General features: G+C 47.3%; 2 protein-coding genes across 5 annotated transcripts in view; one reads left to right on the top strand and one right to left on the bottom strand.

The window, feature by feature from the left end:
* Positions 1-898: 898 nt before the first annotated feature.
* MRPL48 (mitochondrial ribosomal protein L48) lies at positions 899-9,008 on the bottom strand. Its single transcript, XM_074919235.1, has 8 exons — positions 8,731-9,008; positions 7,556-7,608; positions 7,179-7,216; positions 6,201-6,286; positions 5,262-5,434; positions 3,538-3,640; positions 2,627-2,716; positions 899-1,154 (listed from the first exon to the last, which is right to left on the bottom strand). Exons 1-8 carry the CDS (start codon positions 8,749-8,751, stop codon positions 1,080-1,082), a joined length of 639 nt encoding a protein of 212 aa, XP_074775336.1. The 5' UTR covers positions 8,752-9,008; the 3' UTR covers positions 899-1,079.
* Positions 9,009-14,386: 5,378 nt separating this feature from the next.
* The window catches only part of RAB6A (RAB6A, member RAS oncogene family), a 66,122-nt gene continuing 55,036 nt past the window's right edge, over positions 14,387-25,472 (top strand). For 3 of the 4 annotated variants that reach the window (XM_074919278.1, XM_074919259.1, XM_074919248.1), the window contains exon 1: positions 14,387-14,703. In XM_074919278.1, the coding sequence (XP_074775379.1) occupies positions 14,634-14,703 (70 nt within the window). In that variant the 5' untranslated portion in view covers positions 14,387-14,633. Of the gene's footprint in view, positions 14,704-25,129; positions 25,150-25,472 lie in introns of all 4 variants that reach the window. The other variant, XM_074919268.1, reaches the window with a different exon arrangement.

Genomic DNA, 25,472 nt, shown 5'->3' with positions numbered 1-25,472 from the left:
TATCACCTGTCAAACCAAGGCTCAGATTTTGTTATAACAGTTTATAAATGGCATGGTGGAATCAGGTGTTATCTCAGCTTCAGCCTAAATAAAAACAGCTGTATGCACCCAGTGTCAGAATTTGAAATAATGGGGATTGTAGCAAAAACCCACGTGCCATAATCCATTCAATCCAGCACCCATATGTTCAACCAAAAGCCACAGTTCCCTCAGACTCAGGGGTTTGCAGGATGGCAGTAAGTGGCTCAGCAGCTCAGATAAATATGGGATATCCTTGGTCCCACATCCCTCAAAAAAAGCAGCAGTCCTAGGAAAAGCATCTGGCACCATCCTGAGAAATTCCTCAAACCACTGTGCACTTTTGAGATTTTTCCCTTTGAGGCACAAGTAATTTCTCCCTTTCCAAAGGGCTGTTGTAAGAAGTTGATTTCAGGGATCCAGGGGAATGTTTATCCTTTGTGACTTGATAGGCAAATCAGAAATTAAGGAGAAATTTTGCATGCCCTGCCTGACACAGCTCCAACCTTCCTGCCTCTGCTTTCTGAGACTTTTTTTTCTGTCAAGCAGCAGTTGTTCAGCTGCTCAGGGACGATCACCCCCAACCCTCCAAGAGCTCTGAGGCTCCATTCATGTTGGTGAGGCTCTATTCTTGGAGAGCTGCTTAAATCAAAGTACTGCTCCGGCCTTCAGCTGAAGAAAGGAGCAGGACGGTCACTTCCACATCAATAGCATCTGGGAGAGTTGCAGAACAGCATTATTAACTTGCAGAGGTTTCTGCAGACTGAAACTTGCAGAAATCCTCACATACCAAAATAAAACATGCAGGGGGGAAAAAAAAAATAAAGGAAGAACTGAGAACAGTAAACCCACATTTCATTGGGTTCACTCACAGTACAAATCAGCTATAAACCCATGTATTTATTAAGACAAGCTGCTTGACAACAGTGGAATTTTTCTTCCTGTTCATCAAATTATCAATACAGTGCTCGCAATGTCACCTGGAGGCTTGAGCAGCCATAGACGAGAAGCCTCGATTCCCTGGGGGTGGCTCTGAAATGAATGGAGCATTCTTCCTCAGCTCAGTTCATCTGTGCTAACAGCTCATCAAGCTCTGGTCGAGACTTTAATCGGCTCTTGAAATCAGCTTCTGTGTGCTGTGGAGGGAGGGGAAAAAAAAAAAATCCAAGCAAATCAGAATCACCTCTTGAAATCAAGAGGAATTAAAACCCTCTCCCAAAGAGAATCACTTAAGAGCGGTAAAAAAAAAAAAAAAAAAAAAAAAAAGACTTAAATGTCTGCTGAACCCAGAGGGTGGGAAGCCTCAGAGGAAAGTCACTCCAGGGTAGGATTTCATGGGCAGCTCAACCTGGAGGCTGGTGGCAGAGCTCTGTCCTCCTCTCCTACATCCAACCTCCAACAGAAGCAGCTTCTGGGGGTGAATCACAGAGGGAAGAAAGCTTCTGGCAGGAAGAGAATGTGGCAACCACTGCACAGGCTACTCTGAAATTCAGCCTTGTAGGCTCCTCCTCCTCACCTGGCTAACTGCTTTTAGAAGAACAAGCAACAGCACTGTGCCCCAGAAACCAGCTGGATGCCTCCAACTCTGCCACTGCCTATCACCGTAGCATTTCCTGCCCTCAGACCTGCCGCTTTCTCCAGAACTTTCCAAGAGCATCCCAAAGCTTTAATCTCTCTTCTGCACAGCCAGACGTATGAAGCCAGTTTGGGTGTCTCCCCTGGGCTTCCTGCATCAGATTGCAATGACTCTGCAAAAGGCACAATGTCACAGTTCTCCCTCCAGAGACAAAGCCATCAGCCAAAATTCAAAAATAAAATGGCAGCCCTAAGGCAGAGACGGGACTGTGACCAAAGCAGAGAAGATTACTGGACTCAAGAGACCTTCTCCTGTATCCCTTCTGGTTTTGCAGAGCTGGTGATAACTAAACATTCTTCAAAGGCCACTTAAAAAGCCAACTGTGTTTTCATGTTTGAATTTAGCCTGCTGCTTTCCCTTTGCAGCCACAGAAGTCTTTTAGTCTCTGAATAAAAAGGGCCTCCTGGGATGGTTTTGTCTGAATGTAAAACGACAAAAAGTTTAAATATCTCCTTATGCCTGGTTCTGTCCTCACTGCTGAGAAAACTGTTGGACCTTTCTGCAGGAAACAAGCTAAACCCCTCCCAGAGCAAATTCCATCAAAATAGGGCGCAGCATTTGGGTTTTGCTCAGCTTTGCTACCAACTGTTTCACAAAGTTTCTGGTGATTCCCAGATATGAGATGGTGAAGCACTGCTGAAGGAAAGCATTCCCTTCTGATTTTCAGGGGATGTGCAGCAGCAAAGGAGAGCAACTTGCAACCTGCCATCTCCTACAGATCTGTAGGACTGGCTGGGAACATACCTTCCGTGGCACTAGTTATACAAGGCTAAATGGAAGATGAAATGCTCATTAAGAATTAGAGGTAATATTTTTTCATAGACCAAGTGAGGGCCTGGTTCTGGGAGACCCTGGGCATCCCCAAATCGACAGTAGCCTCAGGCCTAGATCTGTATTTTCAAAGCAAAGTCATGTCACGCATCAATCATATCGGCTTCCTAAATGCAAAGGTATTGTTAAAATTAAACATACCTCTTTCACTAACAGATGGACCCCTTCAGGCTGATTATTCTGAATAATTTCCAGGAGTATCGGAGCAAATGTTGAACTCAAACCGCTGATCTGAAAGAAGAAATAAAAGTGCTGCAGGAGCAGAACACCACATACAAAATGGACTCGTTATACTAATGGCACGGGAAGAGTCCATTTCAGTAGGAGCCCGTGGCACTCAACGACTTCATTAGAGAAGCACGCTCTGCGTCGTGCGCACACCTCTCGCACACAGCACGGCCCAAAGCTCTCATTTCAGCTCTTCTCTACGAAGACTGTGCTTCCTGTCCTTGCCTGCACTCTCTCCGGCATGTCAAGGGACTTAACCACGCAAAAAGATCTTAATTTAGGTCAGACTAACACAAAGGCTGCCATGGCAAATCTGCAAGCCCGAGCATCAACCACACATCAGCTCTCTCCAGTGGAAATGTCCACCTCGAGGTTTAAAATGTAATTCAGCAGAGGTTTAGCATATAGCAAGGGAACATGTTATAAAATAGGAAAAAGTCACTTAGGAGAAATACCTGTTTACCTCAGTTGTATGCTTTTGAAGCTGGCCCTGATACTAACAGTATTTTTAAATTTTATCGTGTTCGTCCAATCGTTCATCCTTAAATGTGACTTTTCTACCCCTTGTAGCAAGTATTCTGCATAAACCAGATAATAAATCTTCTGGCTGAAACACAGAACCCAGGAACTCTTCCTCTGCTTCTATTTTGTGAGTAACCTTTAGCATGAAATCTAATTAGACTTCTTTGTGCTACAATTTACACCCAAATCACGCCCTCCGTTTGTTCAAGGGACTAAACTTCAATTGTTGAGGGGTTTTGAGAGCCTGAGATAGGAGGTGCTGCACAAGAGCTGCAGCTCTATCAGCAAACGCCAGCTCATACCTGGACAACCCTCTGATGGGTAGTAAGGATGGCATCCAGCTGCAGTTTGGAACCTCGCTCTTGCAAGAACTGCACTTCGTTGGTTTTGGTGGGCATCGCGTAGCTGCAGGAACCACAGGTCAGCGCTTAGGACAGGGAGGATAGATTTGCACTACTTTACAGGAATGAATCAACCTCCAGCAGCAGAGAATGTGGAAGGAGATTAACTTTTCATGAGAAATTAATTATGCAAACAATGTATCTTGCAAATCAAGCACTGGCAGGAGCCGGGTGTTTTACTGGAAAGAGATAAGGGTGAAGCCTGCAGCACTACTGCCAGCAAAAACCTGTTTCAGCTACAAACACCAGCCCGGGAAGAGAACTTTTACCTTCTCTATAGTTGAAGTAGAGCTTTAAAGACACAGTTCTGGCTTATTTTGCAATCTGTTCATCGGGAACAGAGCTAGAAACCACTGCGGCAAAGCACCCCTCACAAGACGTTATTTTCACCTCTGAATTTAACAGGATGATGATCAGGCACTGGATCAGATCCTGCTCTCTGGTTAGTGTTACTCCAGAGACCTCAGCCTCCCCATCTCCATTTGCACAATAACAACAGGCTACATCCAACTGCCCACGTTTTACCCTACAATTTTTGCTCTTAAAGGGCAAATAATTTCTTTCTGTACACCAAGTCCAACCTCGGAGGGCACAAGTACAATACAAGGTAGTAACGCGTTCCATGGAAAGTGCTATCAAGTCTTAGGCTGTGGGATTTCTCTGTGAACTCTTTCCAGCGCGTTGCTGCTGACACCAGATTAATTTCTTAGCGCATCCTTCTCAAAAAAAACACCTATCAGTCACCAACGTGTCAGTTTTTAGTGCTGTTTGGTGCAAAAGACATCAAAGAGAGACTACAAGTGACTGATCTACAGACACAGGATTTCAGATCCACAGCTGACAGATCAGCAAAGTGGATGAACATAAAGAAAACAATAGGTTTAATCGGCATGAGAAGTAGCCAGCGTTTATACTCAGAGGTACGGTTAAAGATACACTCTTCAGAGAATCACCACTAAGTGTTTTTACTTCCTTACAACGCAGTGCTTCTCCCAGTGACTACAGCTCCTTGGGTGCACTGCAGGCATGAAGGAGCTGTAGCACGTTCCTCAAAACCAGCAGAGCTGCTATCAGGGATGCTACCTGCTTCAGAGATCTAGTGTGCAGCTGAAGCATCCTCTACTACTAAAGTAGTGGGTAACTCTCCCACAATCTTCAGGGGTTTCCCAAGCTCATTCTAGTTTGTGTAATTGGTATCACTTGCTTACTGAACAATATAAGCACAGAGCCTGGATGAAACACTGTAAAGAAAAAACATCAGCAAAAGTCAGCAATACTTAAGCCTACGTTCCCATGCTCAGCACCCACGGGCTTAAGACTTTTTCTCAAAGGAATGAAAAGTAATGGCTATTTTTTCCTTTGAGATCTGTTCAGTCGCTGCCTGAACAACTCCATTTCAGCCTTCTTTATACAAATAGAGCATCCAAAACTGTACAGACACACACACACACACAAAAAAAAAAAGAGAACACCAGGCAGATGACAGATTTGGATTTACAAGTGGGAATCTATCAACAAGATTAAATGGCGCCCTTGTCTGCAAGGTATCATCATCTACAAGCCTCACGTGGCCTAACACAATGCGACTGCAAGGGATGACAAACACAGAGCTGGGTTTCTCGTACCTTTCATTCACTTTAACAGAGAGTCGGTTGCAGAGTTTATGCACATACTGAGCAAAATGCTCCACGAGACACATATCATAGGAAGTCATGTAGATGTTGACATCTCCGTATTCATATTCAGTCCCAACATTTATCTCTTTCATCTGTATTTTATCCTTTTTCTTCTTTGGAATCTGTATTTAAATAAATAAATAAATAAATAAATAGGAAACCTATCTGTTTTGAAGAAAGCTGGAAATAAAAAACCATTTAACTCTTGCCCACACAGGAGACCATGCTAGGGTACTCTGTTCTAACAAAGGTTTGCTGAACTCTGTCAAACATCTCACAGCCCATCTGTGCTCACTTTCCCTGACTACAAAACTGGGATGACATTATCTTAACAGATGTTCTCAAGTTGAGCAGTTCAGTTCTTGGATGGCAGCACCACAGAAATCACACAGAAAATACGTGCGTACCATGATTAATTTCTGCAAGAAACCAAGGAGTAGAAAACAAACTGCTTTTTATTTCAGTTGCTGCCTTCGAGGCAGCTGTCTAGATGAGTTATTGTTTCCTCCTTCCATGAAAATTGTCGTCTTTCCAGATTTCTGGGAATGTAAAAAGTTAATATGTAAATAAGACCCGCTCACAATATTCTGCAATAATTTGAAGCTGGGGTGTTAAATTCAGCATCAGGAAGAGATCTCTCCCTCCCCAAACAACTTACTAACTTAAACAAGAACATACTGGACAAAAAAAATGTATTTATGCAGTGTTGTGAGTGGGTACTTCATGTGACATAACACTCTCTACTGAGAAAAGTAGCAGTAAACCATTAGATGATTCCTTTTTAATATGATTCATCAGCCGTGGAATTAATAATACCAACATTTAAATGGGACTGTGAAAAGATGGGTCAGCTGAAAGCAAGCACAGTAAGGGAGTTCTTATGCCTACCTCCTTTGGGAGCAGGTATTTAAACCTCCCAATACCATGTGTAGGACGGGATCTGTAGTGTCTGTGGCAACTCACGAGTGCACCACCTTAAAATCAAAGCAGAGCAAACATGTTTCCAGCTGAATGGCAGTCCTTCTTTAAACAAACATGGGTGCTTTGAGAACCCAAAATCCACACTGGGGACAAGAATTTGTCCTCGGTTCTTTGACAGAAGGCAAAGGCAGGCTAAGGCTTTGGCTGATCTCCGCCCCACGCAGGCAGCCTGCGCATCACAGCAAGCCTGTTACAATTCACTGTTGGTTACGGTGAGCAACAAATAAGGAAGGGATTAAAAGTGACTCATTTCCCAGGTGAATTCTCAGGCAAGCAAACAAACAAACAAAAAAAAGACAGACTTGTCAGCACCAGCGGATGGCGAGGTTACTGATGAAACGTTACATCTGCCTCCTCTTATGCGACAGCAGTGATGCTACTATGATGGATCTGAGCCCCACTTAATTTTAAATCCAGCCCTGTTCAAATATTCATGTGCTAGGAAGCCAAATCAAAATGGCATCAGCTTTTATTTGTATTTCCTTCTCCACGGTAAAATGAAACCTTCAATAGCCCTCATTTTAATAAATGGAGCTCAGAACAGCCGAGGATCTAAACCACTCGATTACACTTTGCCTCCGTATCAGAATCAAATTCTATTTTAAATGGTGACAGCGGACTCCACCAGCTCAATAAATGTTCAAGTGGGACCTCACGGGGGTTTAAATCAGTTCCTGGGCAGGAATACAGTGAATAGCATCTGGCTGGTGTCACTCCACAGCGTAACACCGTGACTAGTACCACCTGCTTCAGCCAAGAACAGGAAAACAGAAGAAAAGGTTAGAAAAAAAAAAATCAAAATCAAAAGGAGACACACTTAAATGCGTAATATTTATTTTGGGTAAATGAAGTTTTGTCTTACGCTGGATTAATAAGAGGCCTTACCTGCAGCACACAGACAGCTTTCTCTGGGTGTTGCTGCTCTGTAAGAAACAAGATAATGATTAAAAGCTCTGATTTCACCCACCTGTGGCAACACAACCTCTCTGGCCATCGTCCTTGAACAAAGGCTCACACCCCAAGTCCCTCAGACACTGATAGATCCCACTAGCAAAGAGACTTTCTCTTCTTCACATCCTACAGCCCTTTCAGCTCCTAGACATCTGCTGAAAGTCTTCCCTCCACAGTTAAAAGATTTTCCTTGGTAAAAAGTACCCTTTTTTTGTCACATATGTTTTCTGACACTGTGGGTAGAAGTGACCGAGTGTTTTTAATGTCTTATACTGTGTTTTCCTTACTGGGTTTGATTTCAGACCACTCACCTGCTGAGTGCAAACACCTGCTTTAGCAACGCTCCCTTCTTCAAGCGCAGCACCTGCAATGAGCCACCACAGACAAAACACAAATAGCGTGGCAGATACTCAGCAAGGTTTCACCAGTGCTTGCCAGAATACAGCCATCAAAACAACACCTGAGACCTTTTCTGAATGTACCAATAATCCTCCCAATCTCTTCACAGCCTCCAGCCACTATCACTCCCCAGATTACCACCATAACAAAGAGGAAAGAGATGAGAGAGGAGGAAGATGACTGCAGTAACCTTCTCTTGCACCCCCTCACTTTGCTTCAGGATCCAGCAAGTTGGGGTGTGAGGGTCTCCTCCCCTCGGTTACAGATCATATTCATCCCTCACGCCATCCCACCGCCTCCAGGTTACAACAGCTGCATGAACAACCCTCCTGCTTGTTCCAGCTCCACACCGATGAGGAAAACACAGAAACACAGCTCATCCATCACCAAGGCAGCACAAAGCAAAGAGCTTTGCTGTCAACACAACCCTTGCCAGGCAGGAGCATTCCAGCCAGGGTGGGGAAATGATTATGAAATGTCCCCAGAGAGTGAGTGACCAGAGGGACAGGGAGCACCAGGGATTTGCCAGTCTCCGAGGGCAGGGATGGGGGTGGGGGGAGGGCTGTAACGGACTTTGTGTCGCTTGGGTGATCCCTGGATGCCGGGGGGGGGTGGGGGTGGGGTGTCTGTGCCCACGGTCCACAGAATGACAGAATCATCTGGGTTGGAAGAGCCCTTGGAGCTCCTCCAGCCCAACCATGACCCTCCCCCTGACCGTCCCCAACTCCCCCAGATCCCTCAGCGCTGGCTCAGCCCGACTCTTCAACCCCTCCAGGGATCCCGAGGACTCCCCCCTGCCCTGGGCAGCCCATTCCAACGCCCAACAGCCCCTTCTGCACAGAAATCCTTCCTCAGAGCCAGCCTGACCCTGCCCTGGGCAGCTTGAGGCCAAAAGGTACATCGGGGTAGAAGACGCAGGGCACTAATCAGGACCAGGCCTGTGTCCCCCCAGCATAGTCCCAGTGCCAGGCCGGGCCTGACCCTCCCCTCCCCTCCCCTGGGGCCGGGCCTGTGTCACTCCCTCCTTCCTCCCCCGGTACCGAGCCGGGCCCCGTGTCCCCCAGAGCCAGTCGCGGCCCGCCGGTACCTTCGGCAGCGCCGCGCTCATCCCTGCGCCTCGGACGGAGCCGCGTCCGTCGCTCAAAGCGTCCCCCCGCCGCGCCTCGGTGCTTCCCCACCCACGTCCCCAACGGCCCGCGGCTCCCGCCCCGCGTTCCGCCTCCCGGAGAGGGGGGAGTGCGGTGGACGACGACAATTTATGGACAACCCGGTGCTCGCAGGACCCCGGTCTCCTGAAGGGTGGGGTGGGCCGGGGCGGTAATGGCGGACACCTCGTCCCTGCCCCCCCCGCCACACCGGGGCCGCCCCCCGGAGCGACGCGACGTGGCAGCGGCTGCGCGGCGTAGCCAACCCTGCGCGCAGCACCACGCAACCTGCTAGCCGCGGCCCGCCCTCCTCCCGCTCTTCGCACATTGATTGGTTTTTCGCCGCGTCCATCGAGGCGCGGGGGCCATCTTGAGTGTGGCCCGACTGGAATCACACCCATTTGTCGGGCCCCGCCCCAGCGTGGTGCGGCGGCCATCTTGAGTGTGGCCTGGCGGCCATGTCAGTGCGGTGCGGGAGCACTGCGTGGGGGGAGCGGGGATGGAGGGCGCCCGGTGGTCTTCATAGCGGGGTGATCTGCGTTTATGAGCCCTCAGCCAGCTCACGCTGTTCCTGATGGCTGTGGGATGGAGGCAAGGACCTCAGCAGACCCCTGCTTCATCTTGGAGACAAGCCCTGTGGGGTGTGAGGGCACCTAGGGCCCGCCTGGGTAAGCAGGGACAGAGGATTTGGTACTAAATCTGACTGGTTTGTCTCTGCCACCTGGCATAAGCACTGCAAAGAATTTTTTTCTTTTACGGTTGCAGAGGCAGGGCTGGCCCTTGCCCTGTAGTCAGCAGCTGTGTAATGGTCCAGGGTTGGCTGTGTCCACACTGGCAGGCCACCACGGGCCTTGAAGATGGCATGTGTCAGCATGAGGGGCCCAGGCCCCGTGGCAGGCGTGCTTTCAGCTTGTGGGGGAAGCAAAGACAAACTCTTCTTTCAGCATCAGGCTTCTCCCTCTAAGGGCAGAATGAATCCAGCCTTGCCACCGCTTTGATCCCCAGCCACAGCCTGGAGGCACTTCCTTAAATTTTAAAGTGGGAAGACAAGGAAGGATGGACTGATGGGGACCTCCCTGATTTGCAGTGTATGCTTTCCCGTGGGAGAGGAGGTGGGCAAGGGGGTCTACTTGGAAGACCTGGGTGGGATGAGGTGGGTGCTGTGTGGCCCTGTGCCCCCCAAACCTGGCAGTTAGGAGTTGGCTCTGGAAACCCCATCCTGTTGCAAACTGTCCCCTCCTGTCTCTTTCACCCTCCTTTACCAGGCCATCTCCAATACAAACCTTCATTTCTCCTAGGCTCTTCCCCACTCCCTTCTCTCCTGCCTGGCCCCAGTTTCCCCCTTCATGCATGGCAGATACTCCTGCCTACTTCCCTGAGCTCTTATCTTAGAGCTGTCCATCCTGGGCAGCAGCTGCCTGGCAGCTTGATTTCAGGTCAGGATTTCTAGCTCCGCTGACTGATCACTGTTCCAATTGCTTTTGGCTGGAGCTGTCAGGGCTCATGATGGACTTTCTCTCTCCAGTTCATCAGTGTTCATTGATGTGGCAAGTCTCTGCCGCTACAGACCCGACTCACGCATTTGATTCCTGCTGCATGATCCACACTGCCAGGCCCTGTCATGCATTTCTGAGTGCCTGGAGCTTGTGACAGACGCCTGACACCCCAGATGTTCATCCCCATTGCAGTCTGGTGCATGGAGGGAAGAGAAGGAACATGAGAGGACAAGGTTTGTCTGAAAGAAGGGCCCAGGCAGGCTCTGTGCCATGCACAGGGCTGTGCTGTCTCCTCCACCCCCTGAGCGTATGGAGGAAGCGGAGAGGATCTGTGCCACCTTTGCTCTCTCCTCCCTGATTTGCAAGGACACAGCCTCCCAGCTCTGAGCTGTGTTTTTGTGGCACTCCCAGGACATGACAAAACTGCCCACGTGGAATGGATGTTGTACTGCCCTTTGATCTCACCTCGTGAGCCCCAGGCAGGGCCATCCTGGCAGTGACACTTGTTTGATAACTCCAGGGTGCTTTGAGCAAGGAGCACTGATCTGGGTTAAGACCTGCATTCCAGGCAAGCTGGGATTCTCCTACTTTTGAAGCCCTGGAGGAAATTCCATCCTTGAGGAGGGGCTGCTGTGGCTGGAGGGGGACTGGCTGGTCCTGCATTTGTGGGGGGAGGCCATGACAGGCTCTGCAATTAAGAGCAGGTCATGCTCATTACGAACCTTTGTTCCATTACCTCAAATGCTGGGGCTACACCCCTTAATTCCCTCTGCCCCACATGGGGACTCATCTTTTGGCCACCCACAAAATGTGGCTGAGGAGGGAGCATTGCCCCAGACTCAGTTTGGGGTACAGTAGTCACTTCTAAATATACTGCAGGAATCCCCCTCCCAATGACCATCACTGGCCCCCATGTCTCAGAGAAAAACAAGTCCATCTCTTCAGTGCGGAGTTTCTCCAACATCTATCATAGATGGATTTATTTTAAGGCCCAAAGGGACTGTTAAATTATGTCATTCAGTCTCCTGCACATTGCAGCCTGTAGATTTCCACCGACTTACAGCTGTATGGAAGCAGATCACTCCTGTTTTGATAAAAGTATCTTTCTCATAAAGGCTCCTGCTCTTGATTTTCCCTGGATACAAAGATAGCGCTGCTCTTGGCAGCTTGTTCTGGCGGCTGAGCACCCTCTCTGTTAAAAACGTGGACCTTCTTTCCAATTTGAATGTGCTTCAGCTTCAGCTCCCAGCCGCCTGTCCTCGCTATGCCTTTCTTTGACTAATGAATCGTTTCACAGCCAGGTAACTTGAATCCCTGTTTGCAGGAGCACAACCTGCCTTTTTGTGACATTTAGAAAAAGAAGCCAAGGTGTTGCTTTGTGGCTTTCTCCCTCAGCTGCAGAAACCCACAACACTCCTTTTCTATACTGCGCTAAAAAAAACCAGGGAGCATTTCTTCCTTCTTAAGGCTCTCCCCGCTGCTGAGAGGGCCAGGTCTTGCTGGAGGGATTATTTCATCCATCCTCTTCGGCTTTACTGCAGATTTCTTTCCCTGTCACATAGCTGGATGTGCTCTGTCAACGACCCAGCGTGGTGCCCAGCACAGGTGCTGGCAGAGGTGATGCCTGAGCGGTTTGCCACCGCTGCAGAAGGCTGTTGCAAGCACCCTGCCCCTTCTCAATCCACTCTCTATCATGCTGTCAGGAGGAGCAAAGCTGTTCTAGGAGAGTTGAGATCCAGCACCTGAAAGTCTCCTTTTTGGACTTGTCCGATTACAAAAACAAATCAAAAAGTATTTAAACACACCTTAGGAAAAACCCTCTGATACACTTATCTCCTCTTGCACCTTCTGCAGTCCTTCTTAGCACTGTGCCTAAGGCCCACAGGAGTCGGAGGCGGGATGATCTCCCCTGGCTTCAGCGAGTTGAGGCACATCCATCTGTTGCTTTGTCTTGAAAGCCTCATCCATATCCCCTGGCAGCCCCCCAGGCTGAAACCTCTTCGGCAGGCAATGCAGAAGTGGTTCCTTTGCTTAGTGGAAGAAATACTGAGCCTGAGCAGAGCTTTTGTGGTAAAAATAATTGTTACTAACAGTCAAGGCTTCTCCCTGGTAGAGAGCCCTTTTTTTCCCTAGGATCAGGAGGAAAGATCCCTGAATCCATACTGACACACAAACAAGGACAATATATGTATTTAAAATGATGTTGGAATTGTTTAAATCAGGTCTCTGCGAGTCTGGATTCCCTTTCCCTGTGGTGTAGGAGAGAAGCCACATGATCAGTGCCACAGCAAGGGGGAAACGCTCCCAAATGCCAGGTGCAAAGCTGAATGCGAGCTCCTGCTCATATCTTTATTAAAACTTATTTAAATTTAATCACCTTATTAAAGACACATTTTTTCTTTCAGTTCACTGTCAGTTCAAGACCTGGAAAAAAACCACCAAAACCCTTGGAAAAGCAGTTAATCATGTTGAGGGAGTACAAATGAAATGATCAAAAATAGAAAGCGCAGACCGTTTGGTTTTCAAAACGCCATCTAATTCTGCACCTGGAGTGTGAGCTGGTAGGGGTGAGACTCGTGTCTGAGAACAAGATCCCCGGAGTGAGAAGGTTGAATAAGTGTTTCTGTTCACCAGGCAGAGACGGAGCACAGAGACCACGGCTGGAGACTCCGAACAAAGGACATTCGTGGCCGAGGGTGACCTACCTGCGAGTGAATCCCTGCCGAGAGCCTGTGCCCCCTTCGGCTGCACGGACCATTTACAAATCCAGGACAGCGGGTCACATGGAGGTGGAATAATATTAGTTTCAACCCATGATCTTTTTCAAAGAGGAGATAGATTTGGGGCACGGTGTGCTCGTAGCAGATGAGATGTGGTGCTGAGATGTAGCCCTCAGGCTGTGGAGAGGAAGGTGTTGAGATGTGAGAGGGCACAGGAGAACAAAATTGACCGGCAGTGACTACATTTAAGGGGCCTAAATGAGCAGTGGATGCCATTTCTGAGAGCAGAGATGTTCTGGAACAATCTCCTAGATGGGAAAATGGTGGAAAACCTACCCATTTCCAAGTGAAAAACACCCCATGGAGCATTGTTTGTACCTTGTTGAGTGGATTGTGAGAGATTTGCACCAACATCAGCGTGAATACAACCATGGGGCAGGAGGTGCTGACCCTGGAGGACTCTGTCCTTGAGCATGTTCTCGTTTCAGGCTGCCAAATAAAGGTATTTCTGGGAACAGCAAGCAATACCAGCACCAGCTGAAGCCCAAGGGGGGTGAGTGCTTCTGAAAAATCACATTTTATGCTCAAATTCTAGGAAGAGAGTATTGATAGGTGTGGGATTGCACCAGTGTAGGAGAGGGAGCAGGGCTGCATGGACAAGAGACATCCCGAGGGCAAGGTTTAAACAGGAGGGGTCAGGATGCAGCAGGGAGCCTCCTCATCCTCTCAACCTCGAGGGCAAGCTGAGCAAAACGGGGGGAAATAGGAAGAAAATAGCTAAAGGGAGAACTGGCCCCCACGTGGGGTTCTGGCCTCTCTGCCCGGCAGGGAGGGAGCACTGAGCTGCTTCTGAACGACAACCCCAGCCGCCACAGAAGGGTGACAGTGGGAACTGCCCTCACTGGGAAACGTCTCCCCACTGCGAGGGATCTGTTGGGGCCATTGTGGAGTGAGTGGGACACAAGAGATGCTCCTCTCTGACAGGAATATCCACAACGGTTTAGGATTAGGCCTTTGGTCTCAAGGACTTTGCTTGTTCCTCGCAGCTTTGGGCTCCTCCTCCTCACAGTTCATTGATTTCACCGAGCAGGAGTTCACCCCAGCGTCCAGGAAACCCACGCAGCCATCGTTAGGCTCCGGAGTGAACACCCCCCCCCCCCCCCCTCCTTGTTCCAGAGGCAGAGGACAGCAAGTCCCGCCCCCTCCCATCTCACCCCGCCCCTCCGAGCTGTGGATTGGTGGATTGGTCCGTCTCGCAGAGGTAAGGCGGGGCGCACGGCGACGTCACCCGACGCGCAGCGCGAGGCGGGGCGGTTGCGCGCGTGCGCGGGGCGGGGCCGGGCGCGCGCGCGGCCGCGGTTGTGAGGAGCCGGGCACGCGGGGTGGGTGGGGGGGCAGCGGCGGAGGAGCCCGGTCCTGAGGGGAGCGGCGGAGGCAGCGGCGATCACCTCACCCAGCCGGCTGCGCCGCGCCGGGGCTACGCGCCCGGCCCCCACGCCGCCGCCCGCAGCCTTCACCGAGGGGAAGGGGAGGGGGCGGACGGAAAGAGACGAGCGAGAGCGGTCGCGGGTCCCGCCGCTGGGAGCGGAGCGAGCGCGGGGCGGCGGCGGCGGAGGAGGCTCCTCCATCATGTCGGCGGGCGGAGACTTCGGCAACCCGCTGCGGAAATTCAAGCTGGTGTTCCTGGGCGAGCAGAGCGGTGAGTCACCGCCCCGGCCCGCCTGGGTCCGGGTCTCCCTCACACAGAGCGGCGGCGGGGCGGGCTCCTCCCTTTTCCCCCCGCCGCGGCGGACCCACCCTTATGGGGGCTGGGGTCGCGCCTGAGGGGATCCCTCCTTCCCCTCATCCTCCATGGGGGGCTCGGCTGTGCCCTAACCCCACGTTATGAGGGAAAAAGTGGGTCTCCCGTCCCCCTCCCGGCAGCTTTCCATGGGGTGGGGGGCAGCGGGCCGAGGGGGGGGCTGCCTCGGGGCGTTTGCAGAGCCTGGTCTGCCTTGTGGTCGCTGCTCCTTCGGTGACAGGGAGGGATCGAGCGTGGTTTAGCTACGGTTTAAAAATACCCAAAACCACCCCAAAACCCAACGTCCACATCTCCAGAAACAGTTGCTGATTCATTTGATCCCAGCTCCTCCGGTTTTGGGGGGGCAGGAGGCTCAATCCCTGGTGTTTTCTATGTAAATACAGCATTTTTCGAAAATTTGTCTTAGCAAAGCGGATCCAGTGCTCTAAATGTTTAATTTAGTCAATGAGGTTTTCTTCCCTGTCTTGGGAATTGGAGAAAAAAAAAAAAAGAAAAAAAGACCCAAACGATGTCTCCTCCTTCCTCAGTAGAAGGCCTCTATCTCCAATACTGCATTTCAGATCTTCGGAGAGTTTTTAAATAAAATGTTCGTTTGTCAGATGCCTTGTGTAATCCTGGTCAGATATTGAGCGATCTTTGACATGATGAGTAGGTGCAAAATATTTTCTGTCTCAGGGTGGGGTATTCGCTCCCTCGGCCACCTTTGGTCTCTATGTGGTAGGAGATGATGAAATACTAGGGTGGTTTTCTTTTTTTTTTTTCTCCCAAATGACTTACATCTTGGTGTTCCCTTGCTCATACGTGGATGAGCTTGGTGATAAGGCTGCTATTAAAATTATTTACCTATACATTGTTGTTTTCCTTTAGTCTGTTCCTTTTATCCTTCTTAAAATATTTTTGGTGTTGGAACAGCCCCCCCTCATATTAGGGATTCGGGGAGCACAAGTTCAACTTGGGTATTTTTTTGGGGGGGGGGGGGGGGGTAAGTCACCTGATCTACTCGGTGAGGTGCTATTTGGCCAGCCATTTTATGAGGATTTTGGAAGAGGATCGTGCTTAAAAGATACTGGGGGGAGGTGTGGTGTTTCTTTTTTTTTTTCCCCCAAGGTATTTGCTAAGGAGTATCTTAAGTATTTGCTATGCATTTGCAAAATACTTACCTTGTTTTACTGTATTTCTGAGCTTTGATTTCATGAAGCTTTTCAAATATCTCCATGGAAGGTTGTAGCACCTGGTGCAGATCTTGAACCTCAGCAGCTCTTCGTTTACACGTGGATTACTTGTCTATCCTAGCAGACATAACATCAGTTATCTTGCTTCCTCTAGTCTTTATTTTCCTCTCTCAGCTAATCATCTGTGTTTATCCTGGAAGGTTTTAAATCATTCCTGTTCATAGCATCAAATCTGGGGCGGAGAGATGGGGTTTTCTGGGTATAGCCTAGCAAAATACTTCTAACCAAATCCACGTAGCGCTGCAACTGCTGTCTTGGCTGTGGCTTGTGGATGGGTTCAAGCTGATTTGAATCTAGCTGGTTAGGGCCTGGCTAGCAGCTGCGGTGTGGGTTTCAGACCTGCCTTTGTCTCCCATCCTGGGCGATGACTCCGTGACTGATCTGCACTGAACTCGGCGCTAAACGTGGCGGTGCCGATGGCAGCGTAGCCCCTCGGTGTGTCCACGCAGCCCACGGGTACTGCAGCGTGGGCATGCTCCGACACAGCGCTCGGATGATTCTCAGCTCTGATGGAGAAACGGCTTTTTCTGATTTCAGCTTGAATCTCTATAGATATTGCTGTCATGATGTCATTCTGTGTAATTTTTTTACTGCCCAAAGGGTGCATAGCTCCCGTTACAAATGGCTCCTGGAAGAAGAAATGCCCTAATAATGTTCTTCTGTACGATGGGGATAATTACAGAAGCATCTCTGCTGCTGCAAAGGGAGTTTGAGTGGGCTCTGCTTTCATGTAGCTCCCTTTGTCATTCTTTGTTTTGGAGGTTAAGGGAAATGTAGAAATAAAGTTTTTATAAAAGCAGCTTTCATAAAGGAGAAGATCTCTTTGTACAACTGTTGCGCGAAATTGCTGCATTCGCTTCCTGTTTAGCTGAAAGGTTGTCTGCCCTGCTGGAAGGCCATAATTAAAGATATCCTACTGCTGCTGGTAGGGAGGCTGAATGCTTCTGTTCCGTTTACATTCAGGGACTTCACAATGACAAATGAAATGTTATGAAGGGCTAAGATGTCGATTAGCTGCCTCGGCACCCAAAGCTGTCTGATATCAGACCTTCTGTGCTGACTGTGTACAGTCGCTTCAATAAACGTGTGGGTTATGGCTAAGAAATTCTTAACTGGAGTTCATTCCTTCGCAGCCCTTACAGCCCTTCCGTGTGATTGTGTGAGCAAAGACGGTATCGTTCCATGTGAGATCTGGAAGCATCTCGAGGTGGTTTATTCTTATTGGAAAGGGCGATCGCACAGTGGATGCGGTGTCTGATTTTTTTTTTTTTTTTTTTTTTTTTTTTGCTGGTATCCTCAGCCATATTGTGGGAGTTAATGCCGTATACCTAGGCGTTCGTGTGGACTGCAGTGATTCTTCCTAGTTACACTGTTTGTCACTAGCTGCAGATTCTTTTCTATGCTAAGATGCTGATATTTTTTTTTAATTTTTTTAAAAAAAAACTTCTTTCCTTGCTCCAGTCCCCCATATCTAGTCTCCCATGCCTGTTACTCACATCATCTACCTTTTCTGCCTTTATTATGCCAACTCCTCGAGCGCTTGGGGCCGTGTTGAGCTGACACATCTCTGCAGCTCTCCGTCCGTCCGTGAGTCCTGCCTGCGCTGAGGAGTCGGTCCGTGGTGGTGTGTGTTGGCTAAATGACAGCAGGTCACTCACGGCTCCTTTCAGGATTTACTGCAAGTCATTGCCTCTCCACAGCAATATGGTTGTGTCCCCCACGCCCCTCCCCAGCCCAACCCGGATACTTGCTGCATGTACTGTGGATTCATCACGAGCCTGCAACATAATCCGTGTCCAGCTAGAAAAAGCTTCTCATTCTTTCTCTTTTTTTTTTTTCTTAACTTGTAATACAAGGATATAGCATTGGGTGGCTAGCGAGAAGGCAACTTCTCCAGTGCTTGCTTTAATTGAATTACTTTTCTCAATGACTGAAGATTATACAGAGTTTAGCAGTTTTAAATATGCTAATCTTTACTGAAAAGGCAGAGAGCTGTGTTGAGGGATTAGATAGAGCTATTGTGTGTGTGAGAAAGTATGCTTCTTACTGCCTTTGATCTCATTTTATCAGGTGATACTCATCAGTCCTAATGCCTCAAGTTTAAGAAATTCTGATTTCTGGGTCATATCAGTTCGTGTACACATCACCAGTGTTAGGGTAGCTTGCAACATATGGTATATATTCAAATATTAATAACATCTTTAGTTCTGTCTTGCATAGGAACACCTCTGGTTCTTAATACATTGATTTTTTTGATTGAGTGGGCAGAACTGAATGCTGGGCCACTGCAACAGAAAAATTATTTCATCACGTGGGTTTATGCGGCAGCTTTTATTGGTGAGCAAGTCTGAAGGGCATTAATGTGTGCAGAAAGCAAAATAAGTCCCTGTTGTCTCTTTCTGCATTGCATAAGATCATAAAAAAAAAAAGTTCTAATTTTCTTTATCAGGATCTGAGATTTTTAATATTGAAAAAACTGATAAGTACTATGTAAGAACTTGAGGAATATAACTCTTTGGAAACCACTAATGAACTATACTGTTGCATAACGATGTTGGTACAGGCACTGCTGAACGGTGTGATGGATCTTATTGGATAACTGGAGAATTGTAGGTGGTTCATGTGTAACATGAAGCTGGTGTAACACTGGTCATGGTTCAGCCCATCTGCAGTGACTGGCATCCCTGTGCAATTTAAAGCTCCCTGCTTTTTAAGGAATTCTTAGCTGTACTAGCTCCAGAGAGCTGTTAACTTGTCCCATTGGTGGTTTAAAATCTTATTCCCTTCCCTCCTCTTAATTTCCTAATGTCTTTGTTTACTTCTGCCTGGGTCTTCAGATATTTGGGTTTATATTTAGACTGTATGCATTTTCCACGAGTTGCTCAGCTTCATTTTCTTGGGTACACCTGGAGGCTGAATATTGTCCGGTTCTTTCTCTTTTCCATCTCTGAAATAGCGCTTCCTATAGCAAGGTCTGGAAGAAGCACATCAGACTTAGAGAAAAATACTTTAATGTTTTGTGGTGACTGTTCTCATGGTGCCTTTTGATCCCAGTCTATTTGTGGAAGCCTCTGAAGGAGCTAGATCCTTTCTTCAAAGGAAGAATAGCAGTGCCTTTCTGCTCTTTGGTATGTTGTTCTGTCTGTATCTGAAAAATAATGTGTGGATTTGGAAGGAAAGGCTCCTCTTATCCCTTAATTTAAAACAATGGATTTTATATCTGTGGCTGTGGTACTTGGCATTTGATCCAGGTTTTGCAAATCTGATATCTGAGGCTTTTGCTGAAGCTGTGAATGGTACTAACAGAGAAACAAAGGTGAGGAATCTCATTTTAGCAGAAGATCTAGCATTTGGAAATTATCAGAGCCAACAGTTGTCAGCCATTCTTCTCGACTTCACCGATCGTTAAAAATCTGTCTTCTGTAATCAGTTTGTGAGGAAGTAGCTACCTTCTGATTTACCTGATTACTTAGTGTTTAAAGGCATTTGTTATGTTCATGCATGTACAAGTACCTGTTGTAATGATTAAAAAAGCCCCACAAAGCGATGAACCAAAATAATCAAACAAAAACTCAGTGGTTTGAAACATGGCTCAGAAGAAACCGAATTTCACTCTGTCAACATGAACATCATCAGATTTTTTTTCAGGGCAACCTCCCAAACACACCTGTGAGTCCTGTAACCTGCAAGAACGGTTACCCTGTGACAGATGAATGTTACTGAAAGGGTGTGGGAGCTCTGATGAATCTCTCTTCTGGTACGGAGCAGGATAGGACAAGACTAAAAGCACTACTTTGAAAATTAACTGATATAATAAAATGATTACGAGTTTGACGCATTAGTATAAATTATTTATGGAAGTAGTCTAAATGAAAAAAGTGTGGAAGTAGTCTACATCAAAAATGTGTGTCTCAGCAAACAAACAGCAGTCAAAATGTGGACTGGCAGTGAAAGTAGAATTTTTCAGGCTCGTTTTCTTGATTTATTTACTGAGCTTACACAGAGTTGAAAAGCTAAATGGATTCTTTGTTTTCCCCTCAGCATAAAACAAACTCTTCTGACTCTAATATATTGAAGGGCCCAGGGACAGTGAACAATTGAATCAATTACTTTACATCAGATGTTTTCTTTTTATGTGCAAAACATGATGGGCTAAATATGTTTTGGAACATTTGAGTAATATTAACTGAAAAAATTTGTCTTCTTTGTGTGTTTCACTAGTATTTAACTTACCCAAATGCAGCTTAGTGCATGACAAGGGAAAAGTGCCGATCTGGGAAGCAAATATTATAGAAACTGAACCTAAATAAATGCTTTTCACCTGTGTGAACTGTGTAATGGTTTAGTAAATGAGTGTGGGTTTCTACATTGGAAAATACCAAACTTAATTTAAAGGCCATACTGGGGACTGTGATCCCTTTGAGATGGAAATCACTCTCATTGGTTGTCAACCAGTAAAAATACAAATTTAAGAAAATAGCCAACTCAAAATGCAAAGCAGAATCAAAATTGGGGGTTTAAGAGGAAAGACCTCCTACTCCTGATATCGCATGCAACTCCCTGTGATTATAAAACATCCTACTGAACCCCCCCCTTGTTCTGTATGTGGACAGATGATTTTTTTTTTTTTGAGGGGTGCATGTATGCCACCAAGTTCTTGAGGCTGTTGCTTGCTTCTGGCTGCCTCCTGTTGAGTCTGTCAAACAGAGTTCAGCCTTCAAATTAGGAAGGAAGTCCTTATTCAGCTGTACAGCACAATAGTGGCATTTGTTTAATTAGACTTTTTAGAACAAGGGTGTAACTTTCCTTTTTTGTCCTCTGTTAGCACGTTCTCTCTGCTGGACCGCTGTAAACTGCCGTGAGTCAGTGCTGCCAGAATGCCAGGGCATGGTTTCCCAGTCCGCCGTGTTTTGAAAAGACTTCTTGGACTTCTGGCATGCCCAGTGTGATGCTAACTGGTTTAGTTAGTGTGTGCAAGGGAAGCTGAGGAATACATTGCCTCATGTCCTGAAGCTTGACTTTTAAAGTATTTTTATAAAGCCAAACACAAAATCCTTGAGACTCTAGCTAGTGATGAGAACCAGTTAAAGAGAGCATATGCTCCAAAGTCCTTTTCCTTCTCTTGGGGCATTTTTTGTCCATGTTATAACGTCCTCATTTAGTCCTGTCACAAAGGCTAGAGCTGGAAATGCCACTCTCTGCTGTGCTGGAGCCTAACTGCTAACTCTGCAGGCTAATCCTGCTTGACCTTGGCTGCTTTGAGTGCAGGTGCCTGGCTAAGTACAGGTGCACACCGATATCGCCCATGGTAGCTGCTTCCGTTTTAATGCCCAGAGTTGGGAGATGCTTTGAAGAGTTTCCATGACTTGACTAGCTGCCAGTATCCCCTGGAGATGCCACGCAGCTATTCTGAGATTTGCAGGCTCGTAGTGTTCTCTCATCCAGACATGTGTAGGTGTCATCAACACACAAAATTAAGGCTTTGGTTTAAATCTAAAGCATATTTGCCCCAAACTGAAGGAGTTGGGAAGAAATATTGGAGCAATACTGATGAGCAGGTAGCTGTTTCTCTTCAGACATGGCTGGAACCAGCTGTACTAGCGGAGGGTGTGGGTAAAGCTGCTAAGGAGAAAATGTTTTTAACGTGGTCACTCATGTCTTGAATTGAGACCTCTGTACTGTTAACGTTTACGACTGTGTAAATGAATGCAATTTATCCTGTTAAATGACATTATTTAATGATTTGCTTCTAGGAGAGCAGTCGGCAATTGCTGCAGCAGAAAAAAACCCAACCTACTCCAGCATTTCTGTAATTAATGCAGAGGCCAGTTTATTCCATTCCTCTAAATGCTTCCTGCTACGCTTCCTGCACTTGCCTCTGTCTAGGTTTGAGTTACAGCCAGTTCATTTTCTTAATGTTCTTGATATGTGTAACACAAAGGGAAGGGAAATTAAACCTAGAATAGATGCGTAGCCAAAAAAAGAGGGGCCCTCAGAGGGTGCAATCTCACTGGCGAAGCTCCAAGCAGTGGCTGATGCAGGACTGACAAGATTCCTGTCGGTTTGATCTCTGCCAAGGGGTCTAAGTAGCTGCTGCTGGAGTTGGGGAGAGCGAGTTCCTGCTAACAGGTCGGGAGTTCGGCCCTGCAGAGGCTCTGAAGCTGTCTGCACAGAACCAGGCAGGCAGCGTTGTATTAATCTGAGCACAGAAGTGTTTCTCTGCAGCTTGTAGGGCTAGGCACTTCATTTGTTTTAATGAAGATGTTGCCTTCTCAGGGAGTAGAAAATATTCACTCATTACTGACTCTCTCCTCTTCTGCCAGCACAGAAATGGCCATGAGAAACCCTACTTGTCAGTGATGGGAGGATTTTTTTTTTTTTATGGCCTGACAGAAGGAAGGCTTAGCAGAGGATTCTGAACTAGATGGGTGATTGAATCATCCAGTGCGTGTCTGAGGTGGTGGAGGATATGGAGAGAACAAAATTTATTGTAAGTGCTGCGAGCAAAAGCATAGTGTGCACACAGAGATCAATAAATCTCATTGAGAGCAGCATGAGCTCAGAACCGGGGTAGAGGGCATTCGGTTAAAAATGCAGGTAAGTGGAGAACACTCGCTTTTGGAAAAGCAACCGAATCTGCAGGTAATGTGTCCTGATGGATGCAGTCAGTATTGTGAACGTAGATGAACAGGGTTTAACTTTCATGTATAACAGAATTAATTGGTGGTGAAACACTGCTGCAGTGTCTTCTCTTTCTTTGAAAGTTTTGACCCCTTGACTTTATTAGTAGGCAGGTCCTCATACTAGACGTTTGCTGCATTATTTATATTACCTGATTTTTATGTTCTTACACACCCACCCTTGTTTGACTGATACGTTTGCTTGTTGAAGCGGTTTTGGAGTATTGTGTCCTTGGCTCACTCAAAATGGCTGAAAATCACTTGTCCGCATAAAAGCTAGGATGGCTTTACTAAAGCTGAGCTTTTGCTGCTTACTTGGATAAAGCTGTAGGAGAATCTTTCAGCATAGAATCGTTAGGTTGGAAAGGACCTTTAAGATCTAGTCCAGCCATTAAGCTCATGCTACCAGGTCCACTGCTAAACCATGTCCCTAAGTGCCACGTCTACGTGTTTCTTAAATACCTCCCAGGATGGGGACTCAACCCCTTCCCTGGGCAGCCTGTTCCAATGCTTCACAACCCTTTTGGCAAAGAAATGTTTCCCAATATCCAATCTAAACCTCCCCTGGTGCAGCTTGAGGCCATTCCCTCTTGTCCTATCGAGATCGACCCCTCTCCCCCCTCTCTGCACCCTCCTTTCAGGGAGTTGTAGAGGGTGATGAGGTCTCTCAGCCTCCTCTTCTCCAGACTAAACACCCCCAGTTCCCTCACCCACTCCTCACAGGACTTGTGCTCCAGACCCTGCACCAGCTTTGTTGCCCTTCTCTGGACACGCTCCAGCACCTCAATGTCTTTCTTGGAGGGAGAAGCCCAAAACTGAACATGGTATTTGAGGTGCAGCCTCATCCGTATAGGGGGATGATCCTTTCCCTAGTCCTGCTGGCCACACTTTGACACAAGCCAGGATGCCATTGCCCTCCTTGGCCCCTGGGCACACTGCTGGCTCCTGTTCAGCCAGCTGGTGACCAACACCCCCAGGTATTTTTCCACCAGGCAGCTTTCCAGCTGCTCTTCCCCAGTCCTGTGGCGTTGCAGGGGGTGGTTGTGCCCCAGGTGCAGGACCCAGCACTGAGCCTTGTTGAACCTCCCCTGATTGACCTCAGCCCATGGCTCCAGCCTGCCCAGACCCCTCTGCAGAGCCTCCCTACGCTCCAGCAGATCAACACTCCTGCCCAACTTGTGTTGTCTGTGACCTTACTGAGGGGGGGTTGATCCCCTTGTCCCGATGGCTGATAAAGAGCTTAAACAGAACTGGCCCCAGTACTGAGCCCTGGGGAACACCACGTGTGAGCGGCTGCCGGCTGGGGTTAGCTCTGTTCACCACTGTTCTTCGGGCAGCTGAACACAACTGGAGAAGGCTTAAATTAAAATGGCTGGAGAAAGTTTGGTATACCATCTCAAAGAAATCCTAGGCTTTTTTTCTTCCTGATCTTGGAATGCTTTACAAAAAGGTTTTCACAGGGTGGGTCTCTTCCAGCCCCTCATTTCCAGACCACACACTAGTTCAGGTTCTTATAATTCCTTTTCAGCTTTCCAAGCTGCCTCTTAATATCAGTCCTTTACATATTCAAGTCATAATTATGTTCCTATTCTTTCTGTTCTTCCAACTTCCCATTTTTTTTCCTAGTTATCTTTTGCATTTTGTGCTGAGCAGTCATTGGAGTGGCTTTTATCCACAATCATACAATTAACTTTGACCGTATTTTTTTCCACTTTATTTTTAGTTGCTCTTAAACCTCAATGTCACTTGGAGAAGGGGACAAGTTTTTTCCTGAAACTGCATAAGCAGTAGGCAGATCAAAAGCTTGTGTCCCATAAATTTATTTTTATTTGGATGCTTTAGAGTAATAGCAGACTTGAAAAAAGCTTTTCTCGGTGAAAGTGTCACAATCTTGTAATCATCTGCTGGTTTGGTGTTAAAAAATTATTTTCCCCCCTGCTCTGTTTGAGAGTGTAAAGGGCTTATATGTTGCCTCTGTTTTATATCTGTAGGTTTGGTGGACTGTTTATGCTGTCACAGCAAGTAATTTACACTTAAATACGGCCTTAGCCTTAGGAATTCTACAATTTCCCTTAAAGATACAAGAGGGATTCTTTTTTTTCCCCTCTTCTCTGGAAGACAGCTGGGTTTTTCCCCAAATCATTAAACTGCAGAATATATAGTAAACTCAAGAGGAACCTTTTGCTAATTACTACATGCATTCCCTCCAGTAAGTCTTGACACCTAGAGAAAAATTTCACTACGGAATTGTGTGGATGATGTTTTCAATGGTTGTTGTAGCCTGTGCAAGGCTTGTACAGCTAAGAATGAGTCAAAGACTCAAGATCTACCTGATTTCAAGTTAAATGAAGGCCTTGTTATTTCCAGCCACGTGTCGCAAGTCAGATTGGTGCCCCTGGGAAGGTGGAGGAGCCATGTACCCTGGGCTGGGGGTGTTTCTGGAGCCGTGATCCCAGGAAGAGGAAAGGCTTTCCAACTTTACCCTTTGGAAAGTGGAGGGAGGAAAGAAGCATCCTACATGAAATGTTTTTTGAGGAGTTTCAAACTAGCTCTGTGCTTTTTCATCAATTCTCAAGCACATGTCTAAAATACCTGACTGAAGCATCTGCTTTTACATTTGTATCTCCATGCTGCTTTGATTTCAGTCGTTGATTCCTCGCTGCCACCATCAGCCACACAGTTGAAGAAGTCGGCGACCACGTGTTGTCTTTACGGGACTTGGTGGCAGCTCTTTTGTGCATCTTAATGGCAAACA

The sequence above is a fragment of the Athene noctua genome, chromosome 1, assembly GCF_965140245.1.
Source record: "Athene noctua chromosome 1, bAthNoc1.hap1.1, whole genome shotgun sequence".
In the NCBI taxonomy this organism is placed as follows: Eukaryota; Metazoa; Chordata; class Aves; order Strigiformes; family Strigidae; genus Athene; species Athene noctua.
This window is presented reverse-complemented; position numbering and strand designations above follow the sequence as displayed.